The 26954-nt window shown below is 41.6% G+C and overlaps 2 protein-coding genes across 2 annotated transcripts in view; one reads left to right on the top strand and one right to left on the bottom strand.

Moving 5' to 3' along the window:
- Window positions 1-116, bottom strand: part of BABAM2 (BRISC and BRCA1 A complex member 2) — a 167894-nt gene extending 167778 nt beyond the window's left edge. The window contains exon 1 of the mRNA XM_082755569.1: window positions 29-116. The gene's annotated coding sequence lies outside the window, so the exon portion shown is untranslated. The remainder of the gene's footprint in view (window positions 1-28) is intronic.
- Window positions 117-152: 36 nt separating this feature from the next.
- Window positions 153-26954, top strand: part of RBKS (ribokinase) — a 66493-nt gene continuing 39691 nt past the window's right edge. Inside the window, exons 1-4 of the mRNA XM_082755570.1 lie at window positions 153-389; window positions 17497-17629; window positions 23137-23200; window positions 26017-26079. Of these exons, the coding sequence (XP_082611696.1) occupies window positions 334-389; window positions 17497-17629; window positions 23137-23200; window positions 26017-26079 (316 nt within the window). The 5' untranslated portion in view covers window positions 153-333. The remainder of the gene's footprint in view (window positions 390-17496; window positions 17630-23136; window positions 23201-26016; window positions 26080-26954) is intronic.

Genomic DNA, 26954 nt, shown 5'->3' with positions numbered 1-26954 from the left:
GCTCCCCCCGCCCCGGCCCCGCCATTACCTACGGCCCCTTAGCAACGGCCGCGCCCGGCGTGCGCGCCCCCGCGCCCGCCCCGCCGCCCGGCGTGCGCGCCCCCGCCGCCGCCGCCGCCACCCGCCCCCCGCAACCGGGCCGGAGGGGGCCTCGCCGCCGAGCCGCCGCCGCGCTGCCGGGCTGGGGTTTGCCCGCCGCCAGCAGGCGTTCGCGCAGGGCAGCCCTGCTGGAGGAAGGCCCCCCGGCGTTGCTATGGTGACGGGGGAAGCGCGGCGCGGCCTGCTGCGGCCTTGAGGATAGGGGGCAAGGGGCAAGGGGCAGGGCCCGGCCCCATGGCTGCCCCGGTGGCGGTGGCGGTGGTGGGATCCTGCGTCACCGACCTCGTCAGGTCAGTACCCGCCGCAGGGACGCGCCACGGGCCCGGGTTGGGGGAGAAGGGGGGTCCCGGCCTCGGTGCTGCGCGGCCGGGGGGCTGCGAGGCGGGAGGGAGGCAGGAGGCAGGCCCCAAGCCCCAGGCCCCCAGCGCAGCTCGCCAGGCCGAAGCGGTTTGTGGAGGTAACCGAAGGAGTTCGGCTGGGGCAGCTCGGCCCCAAGCGCTTGGGGCCGCCAGGAAAGCGAGGAAGGAGGCTTCATGTCGGAAAAGAAACTTCCCGTGAAAAACAACAAACAAACAAACAAACAAAGCAGGTCAGAAGTTGATTATTTACAGGCTTCGTTTCATGGGACAGCGAGAAAGAAAGGCCGCCGAGCTGCTCGCAGCCATTCAGACCAAGAAACAGAAGTGAGCCCTCAAGAAACCAAGCACCTCTGCTTCTTGAACTGATTATTTATTTATTTATTTATTTAGTTCAAGGAATGTCTTCGTGCCTTTTGATTCATCTTCTGGGCGTTTTGCTCTCAGGAGGAGGCACTTGGGCCTCGCTGTCATTCTTTTTTAGCGCGTAGGTAAGGTTTAGAAAACTTCTTAAAAAATAAAGCAAAGTTTTGGTTTGAGCAGCCTTGGTTTTGTAATGAATACCGAATATCGGAAGAATTCAAACAAAACTGTGAGACTTGGCAATGGTGCAAATGCTTACCTAAACGGCCTGACCTTGTCAGCCCCAGTAAACTTGCAAACCAGTTCTTTATTTGCACTACATTAAACACATCTGGTTTCAAACTATGTACGCAGACTTGGTTAACATAGGATTTAAAAGTGTATGTGTCTGGACCGCATCAGCTCGCTCTGCTGGGAATTCTGCAGTAAAAAAATAAAAATAAATCAATTCCTCAATGTGAATCAGCAGACAATCAAAGCCTGTGGGTCAAGAAAGTGTAGAAGACATGATCAGAAGGTTATGCTGGGGAGTGAGTGCAATGTAGTCATAGACATGCACTGTAAAAACACTTTAAAAATCATAGAACCTATGTCAGAAAGATGTAATGCTTTATGTAATCTGCAGCACGCACTGGCGGTTTTCCAAGAGGAATAGTTGTGTTGTAAGTCAGAGAAAGATATTGGAGAACCGATCTTGACGTTACGTGTGTGTGAGTGATCAGATGCTTGTGACGTTACGTTGAAACACAAGGCATGGTGCTCTACTCTCAAGAAATTCCTTTTCCTTTCTCTCTAAAATATGGAAAAAAACTTCAAAAATTGCCTACAGCTTCAAGCGCTACTGACAACCGTGCGCCTGGGTTTTTTCTTGACAGTTAACAAAACAAAACAAACAAGGCCAACAAATGGAAAGCTCCTGTGTGTTTTTTTTTTTAGCTTCAAGTTTGCTGTGATGGAAATGCAGGCACTTATCTGAAGGCTCATTAACTGGCTGTACTGTAACTAGAGATTAAACCGTGGGTTGTAGCCATAGATGCTGTAACACTGAGATTAAGTGCTTGAAAAAAAAAAAAAAAAAGCTCTTTCACTCTTCAGTCAGCTGAGAGTTTCTTAAACTGCACAAATGCTATCACAAGAATGTATCTGACTCACCGGCATTAGCCTCTACTTAAGGAGCAGCGAAGGGCTTTTTATTAGTGATAAGCTAATTTGATTCAACTGGGAAAGAACGGCCAGCCTCATTCCCGGTTATGAGCACAGGATTTCAGGCACTTCATAAACTTGGGAAAGGAATGGGTTTAAATTTAGCTGGCAAGTGTTCAGTCAGACTGAAATCTCCGTTTGGTACCCATGTAGACATAGTTTGGATGTATCCAGTGTTACAAAAATCTTGGTAAAATGACCTGAAAGCGTTAAGCTGTGGGCAGGGATGCCTCTAAGTGGGGAGCAAAGGAGTGAAATGGAGAATGATAAGCAAGCTTTATTAAAAAACTGCCGGATTAGGGTTGATGCCAGGAGGGTTTTTCTTTACTGTTTGTATGCCTGCAGTGTAGGGAGGTTGCATATTCTAGGTTTAAAGCTAGGGTTCATTTCAGAGGGGACAAAAGAGCACCAGATTTTCATGAATTTGTTATTTATGCTGAGGTTTTAGCTAGGAGAAGATGTGGAGAGCGAGGCGAGCGTGTTAACTGCCTGTCTGTCATCTGCTGGAAGAGAGTGAGTAAACCTCATTAGGAGGGAGAGTGGTGTGAAGGAGGTCAGGCACATTTATGGCCATGTTGCGTTTGATGGGCTTATTCACTGCTCGGGACTGAAGCCTGTTTTTCCTAGAAGATAAGCGCGTTGCCAGCGGTTAAATGCTGTGTTACAACTCGAGCTGGTGGGGTGCAACGCTGGCTCTCCAGAACACTGACTTCGCCCTAATTCTGGAGAGCCAGAACCTAAGGGTGGCAGGCATTAACTGATGAATATCCCCAGGTCTTCAGGGGCAAGGTACCGACAATCCGAAAGATCAGCCCGAAGCTGCCAGCGGCCACGTGGCAGCCAGACTGACCGAGCACAAGAAGTTACCGTCGAATGTTTTTACTCAGCGCAGTAAACCAATGATTTGAAGAAGCGTAATGTCTGGGTGCCACGGGAATGTGCAATTTGAAATTTGCTACGCCTTACATAATGAACGAGAAGGGAAAGAAAGGGGACCTTCTGCTGAAGACAGCATTCGCTTGTCATTGTGAGAAATAATCAAATTCAGAAGAAAGGGTAGTGTGCCTTAACGTCCTTTTACAGGGAAGGGGCCCAGCGGTTTGCTTTTAAAATACTGTTCTCATTGGAAATTCTTCTCTCATTGTCCTGTAGCGCTGCAGTGGCAGAGTGTGGGTTTTCTAAAGTGAACTTCGTATAATCAAAACAGCCTCACGTACATACACGCAGTAAACCACACTCTTTTGGCTTAATAGGACCAGGAACAAAACATACTTGTGGTCACAATCACAATCAACACTTCATTGGCAATACCAGGCAATAGTAGTAGACAACAAAACCAGCATTATTCTATAGGATCAAGATATCAAACCAGGCGGGTGCCGTCCATAGTATTATTGAAATAGTTTCTCTTCTGACTCATGTTTGCAGACTGGTCGTGGCAGTGGCATTTTAATTCATATTAAATCAGGACAAGACTAAACATATAAACCAATGAGAGTCAGACACGCTAAAACAATTAGAATAAACAGGAGAAACTTTGGCATGGCAACTGAAAACAGCAGAAGCAAAGAACAAAATGTAAGATGGAAAAAAAGGCCTTGGACAGTCACAACAGCAACAGTTTTTCACTTGAATTCAAGAGAATGAGACCACAGCCCGAATACTGGAAAACTATGTTTGTTAGGATGTTCAAGATTTGAAATCTTAGTTTTTGGTGGACCTCTTCCCTCCTCTCAGATTGCTTTCTTGCCTCTAGGGAATTAAAAGTTTTGGCTTCCAGCCCCCTGTTGTGACCACTGCCCTTAATAACTTCTACAAAAAGCACACTGAGTGACTGAAGGTGCTCAGTGAGAGAAGCAAGAGATGGCAGAGAAAGCACCAAGCTGGAAAGTAGCGTGTTGCCAGACTGGCCAGTAGTGACAAATGCAGCCAGAATTATTAATATCCCGGAGCAGCCAACGGCTGTGTCGAGTCATCTTCCCTAAGAGCCCGATCTCTGCTTGTGCACAGTGGCAAAGGTACCTCTGCGGGGAGATCCTGCATCTTAAGCCTCTAGTGGTGGCTACTGTCAGCCAAGTGCTGAAGTAAAGGACTCACTGGCTCCTTGGAAATCCCTCATCCTAAGTTTTTACATATTTTCTTGCTTGAAATGCAGTATCGGGGACAATGATTTCAGGCTTCTGCGGGAAAGCGAAAAGGAATTTTCATATGTTTCTTTCAAGGTAGCAGGCAAAGTCTCACGTGTGCCTTCATTTTCTCCTTTGCTTTGTTTCCAGGTCTTTCACACATGTTCTCATTTCCACCATTTCTCAGGCATGCACAGTCACCACATTTTAATGTTTTTATTCTTGCTTTCATGGTTTTTTTTTTGTTTTTTTTTTCTCTGCTCTTCTGCTTCTCCTAGCAGCAGAGAAGTGTTCTAGAATCCTTCAAATCCATTTCGTTTGTGTTTTTGTTTTTATCTGTAATGCTTCCCCTGCAGCAGCCACTCCTCATTCTAGTCAATCTGCCGTTGCCAGCAGCATGGGAAAGCACAACTGTGAAGGAATACAAGCTTAGTCCAGTTGAGGAAATTAATCTTTTGGATCCAGAGAAAGGCATCAAGGCATGAGAGAATGTGTCATCTGTGAATTGTTTGGTTTATGTAATAGTGAAAAATCTGGGCTTGATTTCAGCGCCTTCATTCCCTCCTCTTCTTCTCTGACCTAGCAAAGTTTGCCTGTACAGCACATGCAGGATGCTCAGGCTCTCTGCTTTGGTGTTCTGCCCTGCTTTTAGAGGAGCTAAAGTGTGCTTTGGGGCAGCTCCCCTTTGCCTTCTCTTCCCTGGCAAAAAGAAAGCTGTATCTTGGGGTCTGAAAAGAAAAATGCGGTAAAAATCAAGTTGATGAAATCCTTAATAATGGACTTCAAGAAGAAAATTGTTCTAATCATGTGCAGGTTTGAATACCAGGAATGGCTCAGACGTTGCTCATCTGATGCAGGGCCCGATCGATCCTAAGCTCATTCGTGTCAGAAGAGGCTTTTCAGTAAATTGTAGTGTGACATTAACTAAATTGCCCCCTAAAATCTAAGTGATCGGTTTATTCTAGGGTGCAACACGGCTTAATGTTTTACTCTGCTAAAAGTATTGGGTAACACGGCACAGACATGGAAAGGTTCCAGCAAAGTGCTTCTTCCAAAACAATAACAAAATATTAAAGAGGTGAAGCAGGGTGGGGAGGAAAAAGTCTGGGTGGATTTCACTCAAATTAACACGAGATATCTGGGCTAAGGCCACCGAGGGCTGTTTTTAACCCGTTAGAAGAGCCGCGTTGGCAGCCAAGTTTATGAACCACAAGGAAGAGACAGAGCACCACTGAGCAGAGCTGGCACTTTCTGAAAGAAACGGCTGTTTGTGTAGCAGAGGATGCTGGCTGAGGAGGGCCGGTCGTGTTAGAACACCTGCTCGACACTTGTCTTTGGCTATTTTCCAGGAAAACTTTTTTTTTTTTTTTTTTTTCCCCCTTCTTAAATGGAGACGTGGAGTTTTAAAAGCCTTGGGAAATTGAGCTGTTCAGCTGATCACACAATGTCTTTTAACTGAAGTGGCACTGAAGTGTCGCTTTCTGGATTCCATGGAAGTGCAACCTCCCTCCTTTTATTTGGCATCACCGTTTCGAGCACCGATCTCCTGCGTGCTGCAGGTGGGTGCTGCCTTTCCCTCCGAAAGCGACCCCATATCAGCAGCCACTAATGAGACTCTCATGTTTTCGACTTCCCTAGTTCAGTTTTAATAGTATGTATCTACTGGTGCCTTTGAGCTAAAGAACACCCCTTGTGCTACTGCAGTCAGGCCTGCACGACATAAATGCTGTAGCTGAAGTCATTTCTTCCCATTACTTGTCCTCCTGCTCATTTGGAAAACATTTTGGAGTTTGGGGAGCAAGATTGGGTGGAGTTGCCTTTGCAGAGGGGTAGGAAAAAGGTTTTGAACGGGCAGAAATGGCAGGCGAGGCATGAGGTTTTGCTGCAGGAGGCGTGAAGAAGCTGTGGAGCTGGGGCTGAGACACCAGGCAGGGAAGCTGCAAGGCCAACAGTGACAGCTCCCCAGCTATCCAGAGGGTCCCTGTTTTTCTGCTTCTCTTTCTGCCAGCCCTGGCTGCCTGCTTGCTTTCTGCAGCTTTCTCACAGGGCTGCTTGGCAAGGTGTGGGGAAAAGCTCTGCTCTAGCCCTGCTATCTTCTCCCAGCAACAGCGTTTTGGAAGATCCAGCACCCAGCAAGGCCTCTGTTACCTCCTCCTTCCCATGAATGAGTTCCCAGATGTCTGCTTCTGCTCTTACCAGCTGCAGTGTCTGGTCTGGTTAAGTTTGTAAATTGCTTTGAGATCCTTCAAGATGAAAGGTTCTCCTTAAGTGAGATCATTATCGCCTTCTACATTTCTCCACTCCCTGTTCCCAGCTCAAGCTCTTTTCTCATCCCAGCTCAGGGTCCTGCAGGGTCCTCAGCATTTCCAGCTCACGGCGATGTGGAGCTCACCCCCAGGTTGCAGCTTCCAATCCATCAGTTGTTTGACGCCTCTCTGGTTACTTCAGAGCTGAAGGTTAAATATATGGATTTTCCTGAGCTGCTGCCAAAATGCTTAGCACTTGCCACCCTGAGATTGTGCTTCTGAATTTGCGTCTGACTTCATGTTATTTTGTGTGCTTCAAGAGACTGTATGGTTCTCTTCCTCCCACTTCTGAGGCACTTACTCATTCTAGGAAGCGTTCCAGCTCCAGTGTTGTTCTGTGATCCTGCCCTGCGTTCCCAGAGCCATGCTTTGTTCACACTCATGTGGTTACCCTGTAAGCCTGTCAGGGCAGGGATTTCACTCCTGTCTGCAGTGGGTTGATGGAGAGGAACCCTGACATGAGTTCAGAGGGCTCTGTGCTCGAAAATCCAGAGGCAGCGATACGGTGCTCGGACAGGAGAGCTCCCACGCTGCCCTCCTCGCTGTCATCTTCCTCTTCTGTACTTACCCAGCTAGTAAGAGAGTGTTTTCACTGCATAGTATCTCTGGGTGTTTATTCCCAATGCCATTCACATTCCTCTGAAATTTCCCTCTTTCCTACTAAAGTGAGGTCATCTTAAACCTGTGTTTATGGTACTGCAGTCATTTCCATGGCAGTAGACTATGATATCATCAGCGGAGGATTATGCCCTTCCTATGTGTGTTAGCAATTAAAAATTATGGTTTGTGAGATAAAGCTAATGTTTACCAAGCTTTTAGGTTTAGTCCATATGAGGCAAGGAAACTATTGCTTAATTCTCTAGAGAGTTCACTTGGGTAATGGAGTAAATGAATCCAGAAACATTTTGATCCTAGCAGGTGATAAGTTTTTGGGGGTGTATTTTCCAAGTGGGAGAAGAAAATCAGCTACTCCATCTTGTGTTCTCTCGCCACGCAAAGAGCACTTGTCTGAAACACTCTGGCACTCCTCCTTGGTTTATGTTATTCAGAGCCACTTCTTGGCTTCGCTCACAGCGCCGCCAATTCCCAGTCTCATGTGACTGGCATTTTTCCCCCGTGGAGGTCAGTAAACTATTAGATGCTACCCACAAAAGTAGAACAATGTGCCTATCGGCCTTCTCATCTCTTTAATGTGTGCCCTATTTGCCGGCTATCGGTAGCTGAATCTCTTTGTTGAGCCTTCCTCAGTGTGTGCGTGCTTGCTCGTGGTTTGGTGACAGCAGAGGCTGGTTGCACCACCGCGATGGCAAAATAAAATTCATTCGTTTCAAATGAGTCCAGAGCTGGAGCAGTCGCTCCTGCTGCAAGCTGAACGTGGTGGGTTCACAGCACTACTGGCTTCGTCCCTTCAAATACTTAGGGATTCTTAAGCCAAGGAGGTAGAATTTCCTAAACAAGTGCGAAGAGAGAGGGAGAAGAGATTAGATAAAAGTTCACAGAGAAAGGAGGTATTGCAACGTGAGGCAAAATTGGTAGCTGTTTCTTTGGTTGTGTACTTTAATTACAGAAGCCTACTTCTCCTGAGCGCATTTTGTCCTGCCCTCTTTCCCACATAATAGAATTGAACTCTCATAAAATACCTGCTTAAATAAGCTGGGGCAGAGCGTTACAAGAAAATCTCAAAATGCTGTGCCCTAATTGCATCCAAGATTTGCTGGTGTCCATTTTCTCTGAACATCCAGGATGTGAAAAAGTTCTCCCTGAAATTATTACCACGTTAGATGCTGCAGTACAAAAAAGCTTCCTTTCCCCCTGCAGATCATGGAGACAGAACCAGGCGATGCCAGGCTGGAACGGAATAAAGAGAAAAGGAAAGAGAGAGAGAATTATTGTATGCAGTTTTTTTGGAGCCTGAAGTGCCACAGCGGACCTGGCACGTATTTACTGGGCATACAGTGAGGTGGTGAACACTGGGGCTGCTGTACCCGCTTCCCCATCACTCTGCATTCGTGCTGAGGCTCCACCTGCCTCTGGAGAACCCAGAGCGATCCCTCTGTATGAAGACAATGAAAGCCAGAAAGTAATAACCTTACGATCAGGGAAAGAGGTTGCTGGGATAAAAGCTTTTTTGCCACTTGTCCAATATCAGCACCAGGAGTGAAGGGTCTGTTTTAATTTCTGCTACAGGAATTTTGTCTCAGCACTGTGCAAATAGCACGTGGCCATTGCTTCCCATTATAACAGCCTCCTTCACAGACAGCACAGCTCTGTGGTCTTCTGCTTTTGGTAGAGTCCCTGGATGCTGTGCAGTTGCAAATAATTAAATGTAAACCAGCAATGCACTGGATGTTGGTGTTCTCAGTACTTGAGGGTGTTCCTTGGGCTTCTGCTGTACTCTCATGACACAGATTGGATATTAGGTTGTTAGCGTATCTCTAATTTCTTGCCCTGCTCTTTTACCATATAAGTTGCACAGGTTTTTATTGTTTTGGGGATTTTCCACGCTCTTACGGGAAATCGTCTTTTTGACTATTAAAAATAATGCATCTCTTGCCTTTTCAGTCTGGAGCTGTTTGCCATACAAGAATTACTGCAGTCAAAGGGGAGATTTTCTAAAGAAACTCCTTTGAAAATGTTTGCCACAATAAATACAATTGTTATGTATTGCATTTTAACACCCAGCACTGAGGCTATTGTATTTTCTCCCCCCTTAATGAGCCACAGAATGATATGATTAATACTTCTCTTCTGTCTTGTTAACGAATTACTTGCTGGCTGTTCTCTTAATGCAAATAGCTGTTTTCCTAGATGCGTTTTGAGACATAAATGTCTTTGGGTAAATTTTAGTACTCCTGACGCTAAAGAGCTGCTGGCACAAATCAAAAGCTGCAAGAAAAATCGTATGGAGTCGTTGGTAACAAATTTGTGTAAAACCACTCTGGGCTGGCATATATATGCTGTTGCCTCTAGGAGCTGTCTGAGCTGTTCTTTCTGTAGGAGTTTGCTAGTAAGGTTTTGTTTGCTTCTTTTATAAGGCTCCGGTTGTTAGCCCCTATATCAGGCTCCGGTAAGTTATCTGATGCTGCCATCCCCGGTTCCTTCCCAGCCCAGTAACATCCACCTGGAGCCTGGAGAAAAGGCAGGAAGATTTTTCACCGCTGTGTTGCCTAAGTAGGTGCAGCTTTAGAGAACACGTTGATCTTTGTGACAACTAATTATAAAATAAGAAGGTGGTAATGTTCCCGAATGCATCGGTTGTGTGCTCTCTTATGGGTTTCATTATTTCTGCTTTCCATTTCTGACTTTAGTCCGTTTTTCTCCCTTTTTTCCCCTGTACTAGATCAATAGCATGTCATCCCTGAACCATGTATGGTTTCCTCTTATTTGCCTCCACCTCTTGTTCTTATCTTTCTGCATCATGTTCTTACCGTGCACTTGTTTTTCATACTGCTCTTTTCCTGCCTCTCATCTTTCCAAAAATAACATTGCTTCCAAAGAATCATAACTCCCTTTTGCTAATTTACTCTATCCATCACTTTCTGTACTTCTATCCTCTCTCAGGTCCCTGTTTATATAAAATGCATAAAACTTTATAGTATACACAGCAGAAAGAAAGCAAAAGATGCATTGCTCAGAGCTGAAAACAAAGGATGGAAATGAAAAGAAAAGAGATCAAGTTCAGTACTCGGGTGGAAAGACAGGCGTTTTCCAAGTTCTTATCAGTGAGGAGAGTGAATGTACCTTCTTCCTTCTAACTGCTTGATCCCGTTAGTATTATTCATTGGGAATATCCTGCTAGTATTATTCAATCTTTTTTTTATTTATTTTTTTTGGCCAGGCAGAAGGAGAAAATGACCTGTTGGGGAAAAGCAGCTGCTGGAGCTCATTAGTGCTCCACATCGAGGCAGCGAAAAGGAGCAGATATTCCTTCAGTTTTCATTCCCCATTACTCATGAAATTCTGGGCGTTACTGGAGACGTGAGAGTTGTCTGCTGGCAGGTGTAACAAGCCAGGGGTATGCAGATTGACATCCGTCTGATATTTAGGCATCTGTCTTTCTCGAGGGAACTTAAATGGGACAAAAGGTGAAGGCAGTTAGGTAGAGAGGGTGCCTGCGTGCCCTGGCTGAGGTAAGCACTGACAGCAAAGCCCCAGCACCCCCTTCACACTGCAGATTCTCATATTTGCCCCACAACCTTCATGTTATTGTAATCCAAGGCTGTAGGAGATGCCTTTATAGTTAGATAGAATTTCAGGTACAGCTTTTTATTGGTAAATCAAGGGTAAGCTAGTTTCAAAGTAAAAACTTGTCTAGTGAAAGCATGAGAATTTGGCATATTCCCTTTACCTATATGGATTGCCTTTTTTATCTGTGACAAATTGGGTCAGCACATGTAAGCTAAGTATTCTTTTGTTTATACTTTTCATTTGTGACCCATCTGGATTCTGTGGGAGGCACTGTACTTAGAAAATTGATGAAAAACTTCTTATTTGTCCAAATTATTCTCTTGGGTACAAGCTTTTAGAGCAGCTTCTTACTGGAGAAAATGAATAGCATTTGGACTGTGCTGTTCTGTGTCTTGATGACTGTGTAGTGAAAACACATCCATAATGTTGCTTTTAATATTGTAGCTCCTAAAGCACAACATGCTCGTGCACAAAATGCCAATACATAATCGGGAGGGCAGCAGGGAGCAGGGAAGGGTTTTTATTTTTACCTAGAAAAGACAGAGGACCGGATTTGTAAGGGGGTCAGCAGGCAATCTTTATTCTGCATGAGTGAAACAGGCTGTTCTCCAGCCTGCCGTCCCCCTGTCTGTACGTATATCCGGGATATCCATATATCTAAACCCATCCTTGGACATGTAAAGATTGCCCTTTGCTTGGGTTGCAAAGGTTATTTTGTTTTGTGTGTTTTTTTTTTTTTTTTTTTTTTTTTTTTCTCCTGCTTTAAGCCTGGTATTTCATCATGATATGATGTTCTGCTCAGCGTAGGAACCGTAGGCAGCCTTCTTCAGTCCTGGGTGAGTACAGTATGTTTCAGACAGCCTATTCTAACATCACCATCACATTGCCTTGAAAATAATTATGTAACTGCAGTTCCAAAAATAATGTAATCGAGAGACATCAATGAAGAACAACGTGGGAGGGAAACAAAGTTAGCGAGTAGTAATTTTGAAAATTTCCACAATCTTTCCTAAACACAAAACAGATGTTTGGTTTGAATGATGGAATGTTTGTTGAACTTAAATATCTGAAGATACATTCCTGCTTGGTTTGGGGTTTTGAATCTCTTCAGAGCTTCAAGTTCAGAATCACACATTCCACAGATTACGGAAGCATCAGTGTGCCCACCTTTTCCCAAAAAGCTAACTGCTAGAGATGTGAGGAAAAGCTAATTGTTCCATGAGAAAACTTTTTACTTTTGGCAGTTAGTCCAATAAATAATTATTTTGTGCTGAAGTTTTCATACTCCTAACATAATTTAGGAATTTTGATCTCTTGGTGATATCATTTCAGTGATGTGCACCACAGCGTGCTACCGCAAATGCTTCAGGATATTCATCTGGGTGCCTTCTTCGTTACATCTTTTAAGGTCTAGTGGGGTAAAATTTCCTTCTGTGCAGTGGGTCAGCAGAAATATTCATCGAAGTTCTTGTTGAAGAGCCATGGACATCCGTTCTCATTGTGCAGGTTATATGTTAAAATATATAAAAATATGTATTTGATAAAATATCTCTTTTCCATAATTGAAAAGATTCCTGCTGCTCTGCACCAATTCATCATTCACTTGTTTGCACTGCAGTGACAGATTGGAGTTGTGAAAAATCAAAGAAGTTTTTAAAAAACCCTCAGCTGGACGATGGGGTAACGTTTTTGCAACTCACACTGCCACGGACCATCAGCACTGAAGGGATTATTCTTTAACCCTCAATTATTTTGCCAGGTAACAGTTTGGGTGGTATTTTTCCACTGTTTTTCCACTCTTCATTACTGTGTGCTGGAGCAGGTACCAGACCATCAAACATACAGGAAATGATAACCAATAATACAAAATGTCTGAAAAGTTACCTTTTGTTAAGGAAAGACTTGTCACATTCAGGGAAATGGTGGGAAGAATACATAGAATATTTCCTATTATTTCTAATTGTCTCCAAATGATTTTTTCAATCATTAGAGATGTGAAGTGAGGTTAAGAACCTAGAACCTGATAGCCCCGTAGTTAAATCAAGCTGAAGTTAACTAAGTTCCTGAGGTAGTCTCTCCATAAATCCTGAAAAGATTCTACCTTCTAATAAGTTTTAGTGGATTATTAAAAGGGATAAAAGCACGACCAAGTCAAGACCATCAGATTTTGAAAAGAACTGTGGTCTTTTTGTTTCAGCGTTATGGATACTTTCCCATAGAACATGTTCAAATCTTTAAAAATTATGCGAGACAAAAGAGACCAAGGCTAAACCAAAATGTTAAGCCAGATCCAAAAGAGGTCAGAGGCTTTTTCACCACAATGATGTACTAATATTCCTAGTTAGAGGCAAGAACTGTTCTTTCCTTTGTATTTGTCAGCTCAGAGGATCATGAAAGCCCAGCAAATTGTATGTACTAGACAGAGGCTAGTTACACCTACTCTAATCTCACAGGGATTTTCCCCATTCCAGGGAATTCCCAGGAGGGGAGAAGGAGCCAGTTTTGTTCAGGGATTCAAAGAGAACAGAATCAAAGCTAAATTCTAGGCCTTCTGCATTGTGTTCTGTTTTATTACGATACTTTTACATGCAGCATTTATGCTACTATTTTGATATCCGGGATTATCTTCACCTTTCTTCAGGAGAAAAATAAAGTTTGAATTTTTCTTTTGCTGCTATGCACATGACAATCATCTTAGATAACGTGACAGCCCATCTGACATACAAATTCTCTTCCCCTCTGAATTGCCTGATGAGAGCATTGTTTTCCTTTTCCTATTTTTTCGAAAGAGAAATGCCAATGTAGGTTTTTTTCTTGTGGTTTTTTTTTTTTTTTTTTTTCACTTATTTTCCTTTCTCATGCACACCAAAACCACGTCCTTTCTCAGGAACACACTGATGCTTTCTGCTCTTCTCCAACATACCTGCTGAGCTGAGCATACCGTACTCGTCACGCAAACCCTCGTTAGGTGGCATCTAACTCGTTTAGGTAGCACCTCACTCACCTCCTCCTCTGTCCCAGCCCACCCTGCCTGCTCTACACCAGATTCATTCAGTTTGCTGATCCTAATTAAAATGACCTGGGGGGAAAACCACAGATTTTGCATTAGTAAGCTCCCTGAGCAATAAGGGCGCTGGAAGATACACATTGGGAAAATGCTACTGTAGCAGCCTGGTTTTGCAGCAGCTTAGGCTGGTGGTAAAAATGCATCTTCGTGGTACTTTCATGTGTTGAAAACACTGAACAGACACCGGTGAGGTGTCAGGAATCGGAAGCAAACCACGATTAATTTCAGGATTAGTTTATGCAAATGCTGCTTCTGTACATCTTTCCCTTTCCCTTCCTCCTTCCCTCAGACTCTTTCTCTGATTACGATCTAGTCACTGCTTAGATGGGAACTGTTCAAGAAAACCCAGAATACCATGGAAAGTGGCATTAATGACTCAGTGAGTTGCACTTTCACCTCTGATTCAGTGCTTCAACAAGGTACTAAAGGGCTCTGTTCTTTTTCTAGTGCTGCCCTCCTTAAGGGACATGTGTCTAAAAATACATGTGCTAACCTGCTCTAGCCTTTAAGAGCACTCGTGGCACACACTGGACAAAGGGTTGAAGTTATTGCAGTGGCAGAATTCTTACTTGGGTGCTTTTATTTACCCCAACCCCCTGAAGCATGACTGGATGTAAGATCCTTCATTTCCCACGAAAACCTGTGGGTAGTGTTGCCATGTGCTTCCTACATTTGGATACTGTTTTGTAAAAGCTTTTGAAATGTTGTTGACTATATTCCTTTATTTGTAACGTCCGAAGCCTTTCAGGATGTTCCAGTCTAAAGTTCCTCTGTAAATACGATTCAGTAGCACCATGCACAACTTCCAAAACATTATGCAGTTATTTCATGTCCCATCTAGTAAGTGTCAGGGGATTTCAGGTTTACTTTCTGGTTACTGCCAAGATAGGAGATCGATATTCTTCATGCCGCTCAGCCTCTCAAAGCTGAGCAGGATTTGTCACACGAGCTGAGAGCAGGCTGTTGGCTAGTAACTTAAATTTAGTTTTTCAGGTCAGCGTTTTCAAATTATGTCGAAGTTGTAAATAGCTTTACAAAACATTTTATGTAACGATTCTGAAAACCAGCGTGACAGTTTTTCTAATTAACTTATTTAGCCTGGTTTTGGAGTAACATTAGCTGTTTCATCATTTTTAGGCCATTATGAGTATTCTTTGTGGTACCATCAATAAGCCAAGAATTTATAAGGTTCCTTAATCATACAGATTACTCATCATTGCCTGCTCATAACAGAAGCCTGAAATGCTCATTAAAATTGTCTGATGTGAATCGAAAGTTAGTGCAGTTGCAGAATTAAATGACAAGAGAACAACATTGGGGGGGGGGGGGGGAGGGGGAAGAAAGAAACTTGAATACCTGTGTTAGTGAAAGTGAAACCTCCAGGCTATATATAGAGATCAGGGCTTTGAATTTGTTTAATATGGAAGATGCAAAACAGGCTTCTGGAGAGGAGAATCGCTCTGAAAGAATGGGCGATCACGCCAGAAATGCAGTGAGGTGGGGTTTTTTGTTTACAGGGAGCTACAGGAGCTTGCTGCGTGTTCGTGCCTAGTCTGTTAGCCTATTTTTAAAACGGGTTAATTACAAATCGCTGTTCCAACTTGATCCTTTGCCCTTTGCCTTGTACCTTTTCATCAAAACAATAAAAAAGGTGACCTTCCTGTCTTCGGCAAGCTGTTGGATTCCCACAGGCAGTTGTTTTGCTGTCCTACTTGAAACACCGAGGCCCGGATCCTCATCTCACCAAGCCTGTTTTTTCACCAGTGTAATTACGTTGCCTTCGTTGGAGTTGCGTGTCGATGCCAACATAACTGAGAGAAGAATCAAGTCGTGGTCTAGCCACTGTTAAAACGAGAATATGTATGGCTGAACATGCTTCTTGAAAATGCATATGAACTCAGAGCAGCACTATTAGCAGATGCCTGCTGGGATGTCACAATTGTTAATCTTTGTCTAAAAATATATTGGCTTTTTGTGGAAACAAATTCTATTTAGAATAAGCTGTAATCTCCTAAAACACCCTAAGGAAGGAAGATGAATTGAGACTTGATACCATTCTACTTACTGTAGAATTTAAATGAGAAGACAGCGTGTGCTCGTGGATTGAGCTGATCTCTATTTTTGGGTTTGCCACTGGCTTCTTGGCTGACCCGAGGCGAAAAAAAAGGCAAAATGACTTGCCTAAGTTTCACACCCACAAAACAGGAATAACAATGTTCTGCTTTTTAAAGTGTAGTGAGATCTGTGGATAAAACGAATTATACAAGAGCTGCTCTTACTGTTTCTTACCAAGGCTGAGGGAAACACCTCTCCTTGGCTGACTGGCACACGATTCTGGAAGCACACATGCAATGGCCTGGCACTGACTGCACGGGAGCTTCCCCCTCTGAGTTTTGTGGCCCTCCTTCCTTCTCTGGTCCCCAGCCACCGCTATTTTGGCTTCCGATGGCACACGAGCTGATGAAAACAGCACTAAATTATAGATGGTGCTATTAGTAAACATTACTTAGCCGCCCTCATTACACCTCATTCCCTGACACCTTAGTTGCTGACTGTTGTAAACAAGCTGCCAGATGCTGCTGTGGGCAAAATGTTTTAACTTAGCAGCCCTTTCCACCTATACAAGGCACTTACACGTCTACTTTTAAAAGGCTGTTACATTTTCATTTAAAAAGGCTTTAATATTTACTAGCAGAGTGTTACCTGGCTCTGCATCTCTGGAAATGAAATGAGTGCCACTAGCTGTACTTGGGAGTGCTGCTGGGCTCCCCGTCATTGCACCAAATGGGTTCAGTTCTCTCCAGAAAGAATTCTGGTTTTAGACCTTGTCCCTGGAACGTATGGCTTGAAGAGGCAGAAACTTGGGGAATCCAAGTGTTGCAAACACAGCTTTGAGTTACGTATTTTTAATAGAAGTGGCAAAAGTAAGCTTGCCTTTTGCATTCAGAGAACTTCTTCCCCGTAGGTTCGTGGTGTCTTGTCTTTCTTTCAGCTTCTGCTGGAGATAGCAAAACATCTGGTAGCATTAACAAAATTACAGTTCTGTTTTGTTTTGTTTTGTTTTCCAAAACGGGAATGAAACCAGACTGCCTTGAATACACCCCTGGTGGGTCTCCACTTGTATTAGTGCATCTGGTTCGGGGCACCCGTCCCCGGAAAAATGTAAATGCAATTGGAGCGAGTTCAAAAACCACCAAAATGGTAAGAAGTTGCAAAGTTCGATCTAAAAACAAGAAAAGTTGAATATGTACAGTGGCCTGAGTGGCAGCAGAGGGGAGGAAGGTTTTGATAATGATCTACGATTTTCAGGGCTGTAAACACCAACAAAGTGAAAAATTACTTCGGGTGGTTCAAGAAGGTATAATTAGCTGTAATGAAATTAAATGAACAATATGTAAAGTTGCGCTGAATGTTACAGAAAAACAACGTGAACAGCGAGACCTATAGATTTATTATTTATCTGTATTGTGTTAGCGCTGGGGAATCCCAGGCAGGGCTCAAGAGCTTCTTTTCCTGTAGAAACATGAAACACAGACAACAGAAATGCAATCCCTCTCCTGAGTAATAAACGAGAAGCTTGACGGGGTGGCATGCAAGGGATAAACTTAAACTGGTGGTTTGTGGAACAGAGACCCTGAAGGGTCTTTCTAGTCTTTTTTCTAGTCTTTTTTAATTTTTATTGACGGCCTGTCGGAGCCTTTAGGATTGTAAGAATGTAACTCTTACTTTGAAGATGCTTGCTATTTTCAGTCGTTAACGCATGTAAATATTGCTTTAAATTGGAACAGCCTTACCACGCGATTGCCAAGAGCTGGAGAAACTGTCCTCGGACAGAAGTTTTTCATTGGTTTTGGTGGGAAAGGAGCCAATCAATGCGTCCAGTCTGCTCGACTCGGGGCCAAGACCTCGCTGATCTGCAAGGTAAGCACTGGCTTGCTCTTGGGTTACAGCTGAACTAAATGTTCGTGCAAACTCCTGTCAACCTTTAGGTGTCTTACAGAAATGGTGTTTCTTTTCTTTTCTTTTCTTTTCTTTTCTTTTCTTTTCTTTTCTTTTCTTTTCTTTTCTTTTCTTTTCTTTTCTTTTCTTTTCTTTTCTTTTCTTTTCTTTTCTTTTCTTTTCTTTTCTTTTCTTTTCTTTTCTTTTCTTTTAATACTGCTCTAATTCCCCTTTCTTCTCCTTATTTCAGCTGTAAATTTAAGCATGAAATGTGACCAGGAGGCTGTTCTGAAAGCGCTGCCAGAACCAAAGAGTAGTTGGCTAGAGATCTGGCAGAAATTGCACAGAAAGAAAGACTGCAAAACTGAGATTGATAGATACACCATGGAAAAGAGAGTTGGGGAGAATTTGAGATATTCAAAATTTGAGTGCTAGCCCCTCCTCTTTATGCTCCCCAGCATTACAACTATCAGGGCTTCAGTGATGACGTTCGGGTGCTAGGCACTGTAGTCAATCAGCAGTTTACTTTGCAGCTGATTATGAAAATCGAATATTGATGAGGTAGTAACAAATTCAGGAAGAAATATAAAATATTGTGCTTCAAGAGTTAAATCGTTGTCTAATTACTTGAGATTAGGATGGGATATTGATATACAAACTACCACCTTTGCATGCTATGGGAATTTTTTGCTCACTCCTCTGAAACTTTTGATGTACAATGGTTCTCAAGATTGGCTTACGGACCGTCAGGCTGATCCAGCCTGACAGATGCTATATATTTACAGGGCTTTTCTTTGATTTTTGCCATTAAATGCTATCGGTTTTGAGTGATCATCACTAAGGTTAATACTAAATTTTCTCTCTCTGTAGCCCTATTGTCTATCCAGTACTAACCAGATGAAAATTTAGATCGACTGGACACACTTTGTTATTGCTATAGCTGGGGGAAGATGCTAAATTTGTTGGATCATTGTCTGCCAGGGATTTTTTTGAGGAATACTGGAGACATCAAGGAAGCCTTTCTTACTGGTTTCCGTTCCAATATTTAGGCTAAAGAATGGTACCTATCAATCTAAATTATACCTTCAGGCATTCCTGTGGGTCATTATCACTAGTTGCTGTTCTACAGTGTTGTTTTTTTTTTGTTTGTTTTGTTTTTTCTTTTTAAAAAATGTATACTGGGGATGTTTATGCTTCTGTAATACTGAGTATAAATTTGATCATCTTTGCATTCAAAAATGATCAGATTCAAATACAAGATGAATTGGCAATGAATTCTCTGCTAACATTTCCTGATAAATGTTAAAGGTTTTTTTTCCTACTGAAAGTGTGAATTTTGTTTTATTTTTTAATGGTCTAAGCTATCTCAGTGAATACATGTTTCTGGAACCATTTGCATTCCTAATAAAATTTAGCAGTTAGTATAATTTCCAGTTACTTTCCAAACTCATATTTATGCTATTTCAGAAAAATGTAGTTGTCTCTTTCTTTTTCTTTCTTTCTTTCTTTCTTTCTTTCTTTCTTTCTTTCTTTCTTTCTTTCTTTCTTTCTTTCTTTCTTTCTTTCTTTCTTTCTTTCTTTCTTTCCATTGTGTATTTATGGGAGAAAAGACTTAGTAGAGAAGGACAGATTTCTCATATAAACTTTAGCCTTTTTTATTTTTTATTTAGAAGTTAATATTTACTTTTTAAATTAAAAATGCAGTTAATAGCCTGGCAAAACAGCCTCATCTCAGAGTGGTAGAGTCTTTTATCTGCACAGCTCAATAGGACACTGTATAAAGTCGTTTGCTGAATATAACTGAGAAGAGTCAGGTAATAATGTGACGTTACAATTCAATTTTTACTTTAAGAAGTCATCTTAAGTATGTGGTGGTTCTTAAAGCCAGGTTGCCTTTCACACGCACTCTGTTTTCAGTACATGTTTATGTTTTGGTCATAATTCCCAACATGAAGCAATTGCTTCTGCAGTCTAAAGTTGTGGGAATGGAATCAGTATTAGTACCAGAGGGACATTCCACTGGAGTGTGGCATCCTCCTACAAGGGCTGTAATTTAGACAGAGGATCTAATCAACAAGAGGAGACATAAGCATCTCAGGTCAAGTGAAAAAACGTTCTCATACCTGAGAGCTTTAAAGCATAAAAGAGAGACAGTGACTATCTGTTGATGGTTTGAGAAAGGGAGTTTTAGGATGACTTGTAGGTATAACCAGAGATGCCACAGAATGGTGTAGATTTTAATTTAAAATCCAAATACTGGGTTTGGCTAGTGGAAATGCAAACGCTATTCAATTTCCTGCCTGGAAGCCAATGGAAGTGACTGCTGTTACTCTGGGTTATCAATATCTATCACAGTATCGGTCTTAAACTCCCTCACTCAGTTTGCTCAGTACGGTAAAACACCATATTGGTGGAATAGATGCCACTTCAAACGACAAGAAAGACAGTGGTTCCGAGAAGTGTGCAAGGTTGCAGTCAGGAAACTAAAGGATCTAAGAGAACAAGTGGGTCATTCGTGTTCAGACAAGAACCCTGTTGCAGTGCTGAAAAATGCACAGAGGTTTTGACGGGGGTCCAAACTCCCCATTGTAGTGGCAATTACCAAAAAATCTGCTAAGTATCCTAGATAAAGAGCGTGGAAGAAGGTTGACATTGCATGTACTGAAAAATGTCCCATTTTTCTTCTGACAAACAATTTGGGATGATTCTCACTGGACATTGGTATCACCAGCCTGATAAGTGCGTATACTAAATTCTACTTAATCCCTGGCTGCATTTGATTCCTACTCAGAAATAGGAAGTGCTGGACTATGATGCTGTGTTGTCTCCTCCTGTCTTTAGATGATCTGTAAGCCAAATTTAAGAAAAAGTGCTGTAAACCCGAAACCTCACTTAATTGTAAGGTCTTAGACATATCTAAGACACAGCCCGGAGTGTAATGGTTATCTCCAATTGATTTTTCCTTTTGTATTAGTCTTACTTTTGTGTTTAGTACCTGTTTAATTCTCAAAACAAGAGAAAGAGTAAACTCTCAGAAAACGTGTATATAGAATAGATGAAAAAATTGTTAAGAGGTACGTTTTTGTTGTAATTAATTTTCAGGTGCAGATGAGTTTGATTCTCTTAAGCTGCTAGCATTTTAGCTGTTACGATACCAGTCAGCTTTCCTAACTGCATATGGAAAACATGATGGTAAGCAAGGAAACGCCAGGTTGAAAAATATTGACGTAATTCTACTTTTCTAATGTGCAAACCATGTGACCCTCATGCTTGTACAAACTGCTAAGAAATCAAGAAGGAAGAAATGCTACTTCAGCACGTGTAATGTTCTGTGGTCAGCAGACTAAGACGTTTAGTTTTCTGTTCATCCAATAGTCCATCTAGGAGGGTCTGAGCAAAAGCAGAAAATATTTAAAACACTGTTAAGTAATTTGATATGGTCAGTAAATATGCCTTTAATCTAAAATGAGTCTGATGCCCAATACTCTGCTTTCCTTGAGGGTAAAGCCTGAATGGAAAGATAAACCCTTCAAAGGCACTAGGATTAACTGGGTCAGGTGCTGATGAGCTAACATGGAGAAAAGTTTCCAGAGGAAAAGGGCCTCCCTGGAGACCCCTCCAAGGGCCTTCCTCCAGCACTGAGATCCCTTGCTGTGAGCAGAAGTATCGTGGCTGTTCTCAGTTGTTACGACAGTTGAACAATAAGGGGTGTCTGTCTGTCAATTATGTAGGACCCAGAGCTGAAGGAAGCACTTTTCAGTTGAGCTTCTGGGAAACAGTTACGAAATACTTCATTTCTGAAATAACTGAGCAAATCCTGAGCTTTGGTGCAGAAGCTTGGTAGCAGATAGGGAGGGAGAAGATGATACCATCAGGTGGAACGCATTCCAACAGCACATCTGTCAGGCTGCAAAGGTGAGCACAATTCAGGTTTAAATTGCAGATGGCTGCAGTCAGCCAGACAAAAGCAGTCCGAAGATGCAGCTTCTGACAACCCGCCCTGTCTGGCAAACTGGGAGTAGTCAGAAATACAGACATATTCTAATGTGCAAACAATGAATAGCACAGTGACCAAAGAAAATGTTTATGTTGTTTTTTTTCCCCCTCCATTTATTAGAGGAATGTTCCATCTGGATAGACTGTTTTAACCTACATTGCTGTCCTCCTTTGGTAAAAGACCGGGACCATCCCTAATAATGCTTTATAAAAATCCCATATAGAGGTTGTAGGAAATGGAAATATGTTTCAAAACATGGATATGCAATAGAGTAAGTGGGGGGGAAGGATCAGCTATCTGTGACACTTTCTGTTTTACAATTTTGTAGGGTTTGTGGAATTTTGTAGGGTTTGATTTGTGTGGTCACTAGTTAGTACTCAGGTCTTCTCAGAGCTTTCCATAAGACTGAACTCATAAACAGACAGATTTCTAAGCAGGCTTTAGAGGCAGCTGCTTTGTACTTCCTAGCAACTCAAATACAACGTTAGCTATTAGTGTTGTTTTATGAGAAGGCAAGTCATTATTTATCATGCAATTCCTTTGCTGTCTAGACCATGACCAGGATCTTGATCTGGCTCCTTATCTGAAAGATGACTTTTTTTCTCTTGCAAATATGCTTCCTATAGCATTGGTCAGTTGTTGATACTGATCAGATGGACTACTTGCTCTTGGAAATGGGAGCACAAACTGTGAATGCTGAAGACATAGGCTAAGGCTGGTGAACTAAAAACTGTGTTGGCTTTATATACTAAATGCTATTTGGGTGTTGTTAGACCTTTTTTTTTTTTTTTTTCCTCTCTCTCCATATACCTCACCTTCTTTTTTCAGCTTGTGTAATGAAACAAACCCAAATGTTTATTACCCTGAATAAACAGCAAGCAGAATTCTGTTCAGCTAAAAGGATTAGTGGAACTGAAATTACAAGCTTTTTAACTTGCTGTTAGAAAAACAATAGAGCATAACTTGACTCTGTAACTCAACTGGGTCTGGTGTTGCTGGATAAAACAAACAAAAACATGTTGAATTCATAAACAGTACATTTAGTACTGAGAAATTGTAGAAATCAGCAATGCTGAGTTTATAGTCACTTTCTAGAGCACAGCCACTGATGTTTTTCCACCAAGAAAACTTTGAGGTAGAAAATCCAAAACATGAACTGCAGTTAAGAGGGACACTTAGGTTCCTTTCAGTTTAAAATTGACTAGTGGCCCAGGAGTACAAGATTCCGCATACTTCCAGATTTTACAGTCCCCAGAAAGCTTCAGTTTCAAGGGAACATAGTGGTTGCATGCGAATGAAACTTGAATATAGGGACATGGGTGGAGGCAGTGCGTAACAGAGGTGGGGAGATCTGCAGAACTGTGTTCCAAAAAATAAAGCAAAGTGCTTCAAAATAGAAAGTGTTGTATTCAAATTGCATTAGAGCATTAAGCTGCCTAAAGACGATCTCACCTTTCTGTAGATAAAACCTGTCCATTTATCTTTTGTATAGGTTGGGAATGATTCCTTTGGCAATGATTACATTGAAAATTTGAAGAAGAATGGTGTTTCTACAGGTAAAAATTTACTTTAAATAAGCCTTTTGAATTATTTCTAAGCTTTAAACATTGGTAGTGGAGGATTTCGTATTTTATTGCTTTATTGGATGTGTCTGTAGTCAAAATCAAAACTACAAATAATTGTTTTGACATAAATGGGAGGAATGAATGAATATGGGTTAGAATGCGGGGACTTCTAAAGATTGCTGTACCACTAAAAGTAACATCTAATGTTATTACCTCTAAATCTCAGGTGATTACATCAGTGCAAGTCACTTGAAGATAACTTGCTGTTATGTGAGTGTTTAGGTTGGCACTGATGATGATAATGCCTGGTGAGAAACTGACAAAATCCAGTCTGATAATCCAGTCTGATTATCCTTTATTTCATGTTGGGAGAGGAAGGGTAAAGTGGAAACGCATTTGTCAACTCCATACATTTCATCCCTGCTCTGTTTTTTAAAATGATGTCCAAACATTCTACAGAATGCAGATGATGTTTGTTTATACACGTATACACAAAAGTCAATGTTAAAAGGCTTTCAGGAAAAAGAAGAGTTAAGCATTCACAATATTCTATCATATTTGCACCTTTGTAACCCTAATTCTTTCTCTTGTGAAAATGGATTATTGTGTGCTGCTTAGCTACATGATCTTTTGCCTGCAAGCCCCTTGTTTCTGTCAGTGTGGACAGAGTGGACAGATAAAATCACTAAGTGGCAATTCAATGTTCTGTTCAAGTTTTCTGTTTAAAGTGCAGCCACAACTTTCATTTGCTGCATTATTCAAATCCTGCTTTAAAGAGAGAATCACTAGTATTTTGTGGGCTTTTTATTATGCTTGTCAGTATAGCATCTAAATATTTCACAAATATATAGAGAGGTTTATTCATTACCTGTCTTCCAACTTAGACAAGCAACCAGGCAAGGATACCATAAAAACTAGTGTCTGTTAGTGTCTGCTCTAAATCTCTCTAAAACGGGCCTACCTCGTGAATAAAGTCTTTGATCATGTAAGTAAAGTTATTATGATGCATAGCACTTAATGAAAATGTACATTCCGCAGACAACCTTAAATCTCATATTTCCTGGTTTAAATGATTGATCTTGCAATCTTAACGTAAATTTGTAAATAGTCTTTGCGGCAGGAAAAGGGAAGTGAAGGAAAAATCTTCAGAAATGTCATTGTATTGTACTTCATTCATACCTACATAGATCAACTGGGGGTTGTTGGTCTGAAGTAAAGATTTCTGCTGGTTGAGTTAGAAATATCTCAGAATTGTTAGATTGGCATCTGCATTGGTGATCAGCCCTGGAGGATGAAAGGATGTTCTGCTGGTGAGGCTGGTCTGGGGTCTCAGCTTGCATTCCAAGACTTGGAGGCAAGGGTGATTCAGTGCACACAGACGTTTTCACATAGGACTGTCATATGTCTGTCCCTGGCTTTTCATCCCCATTTAATCCTTGTCTAACCTCTCCCTGTTATTTTCCATCACGATACTGGGTACTGGCTGAAAATCCTTGCCATAATGCCACTTTTGTCCACTTCATGTCCTGGATCCTTGTTGTATGGCTTCTTCATTTATGTTGCTCTTCTGTTTCTTAACATACCACCTGATCCCTTTTCTTTCCAATTCCAGTCTGTTCCATAATTTTCCCCTTTCCCAGTCTTCTGTCTGCACAACCTATCAGCTACCACCAGTGCTACGCAGACCATTTAGACCTTTCCTGATGTTACTCCCTCCCTCTCCAACTCTAGCTCCTCCCCTACATTTGAATTGGGTAGCTTACTGCTCACGCTGCATATTTGCTGCATGAAGAGTATTGACAGCACAAAAGACACAAATTCTCTGCTTTCAACTCCAGTGTGCAAACCTAGGTCACAGTGAAAAGAAGCTATAATTGCAAGGAAAGTTCTGCTCTGATCCTTGTAACTCTGAGCTAGAGAAGGGAACCTTCAGGGCAGGTAACTGCAATACTTGAGCAAATCTGCATAAGCATGATGTTGTTTTTTTTTTCATCCTTGTTCGAATTTGAACTGTTTTTTAAATATTCCACAAATAGAAAGAAGCCAACCCTTGCCCAGCCTCAAGTCCACACTCTAAAATACTCTAAACAAAAGGTCACTAGTATTTACCTCAAATAAAATAGTAGATTTTTTCTCAGATAGAGTACTTGGGAGAAGAAAACTGAACTTTTCTGACAGTTTTTTACCACTTTATATCTGAATAAACCCACTGTTGTAGAAAGCTTTGGATCACTGGTTAATATTTGACAAATTATCTGACAGCTGAAAACAGGTTCTTATACTAGTAAATATTGAACAATCTTTATAATAGACAGTGCTGCCAGCCTCACTTCTAGTTGTCTGAATAATAATCCCACGAGGAAACATATAGCCTCACAACTGCCTTCATGATACATGTTAATACTTCTCCTGAAATGCAAATCTCCAGAGAATTAAATGCTGTGTTATGTTAATATTTTAGGTTTCTCCAGCCTTGACTCTATTGTTTTATTGGATAAAAGAAATACTTCCATGTAGGAGTAGAGAGTGCCTGAGAAAGCTGTATAAATAACATGCTTTCTCTAACGCAGAGATGTAGCCAAATTAAAGAATGTTGGACTCGCATTTCTGTTTTGTGGGTGTAAATTAACACTTTTTGTTGTTGTTAGCTTCTCTGGCATTGTTGCACATGAAAGAGTAATTAGCATTTTTAAATTGCTGGAGGTTATGGGTTCATTTCAGATTTAATTCAATTAAATTGAATCACATGCTATTGGTTGAAAGTAATGTATTGAACTAATGCATGCTCTAACTTTTCCCTTTCTAAGCATTTGTAGGTCAGACTACAGAAGCTGCTACTGGAACTGCTTCAATAATTGTCAACAGCGAAGGTACATTCTTTCTACTCTGAATTGTCTACTTGGTTTTGCCTCTACAGCCATAAAAACAACAAAACAACAACAACCTTTCCCACGTCACAGTTAACTATAGAAATATTTTTCTACATCTTTTGTCTTTTTCATGATCTTATTCGTATTTTGTTGCATTTAGTATTATTACAGGCAACTTTGTAGAGTGAGGTGCCTAAAGGCAGCAGAATCAGACCCTTAGACTAGCAATGTAACAGCCAGGATTCAGCCAGCCAGCTGATCTGTCCAGTTTCACACTGGCCAGCCCACAGCATATCAGAAGGTTAAAGCCCTCCTTTTCCACCACAACTTACTTTGCACTTTTACTGTGAGGAATAGGTTTGCCTCCTGCATGAGTCATTACGCCTTGAATCAGAAAATGTAATTGTCCTTAGTATAAGTAGAAATATTTACATTGTTTATATAATATTACAACAGTGCTTGATCCTAGGTTGCATCTGCAATGATGAATACACGATGAGATGGCATATTTGTTTTTTTTTTTCTGTGTTATTTTTCCTTAGCCTGTGCCTCTACTCCTATGTTGCAGAGTAAGAAGAAAACAAGAGTTAGTTTGTTTCATGTTCATCTTCAAGATAGCTAAATTATCTTCTGAAAACTTTCTGTTTATCTTTTCTTCAAGCAAACTCTTAGGAGAAGCACTTGTGTCCAGATCAAAATTTTAGTGCTTAGGACCAATAATGTTTATGCATACATAACAGATGAAGTGTGATTGAATTAGTTCACTTTTGGTGCAGCTAACAACCTTCATTTGAATAGTTACCGCAACTTAGCTGACACATCAATTTCACAAATTCCTATGTAAGTTGATGGTGCATTGGGCTACAGCTAAAGAT

This window comes from Aythya marila (genome assembly GCF_965140915.1).
Source record: "Aythya marila genome assembly, chromosome: 3".
Lineage (NCBI taxonomy): Eukaryota > Metazoa > Chordata > Aves > Anseriformes > Anatidae > Aythya > Aythya marila.
This window is presented reverse-complemented; position numbering and strand designations above follow the sequence as displayed.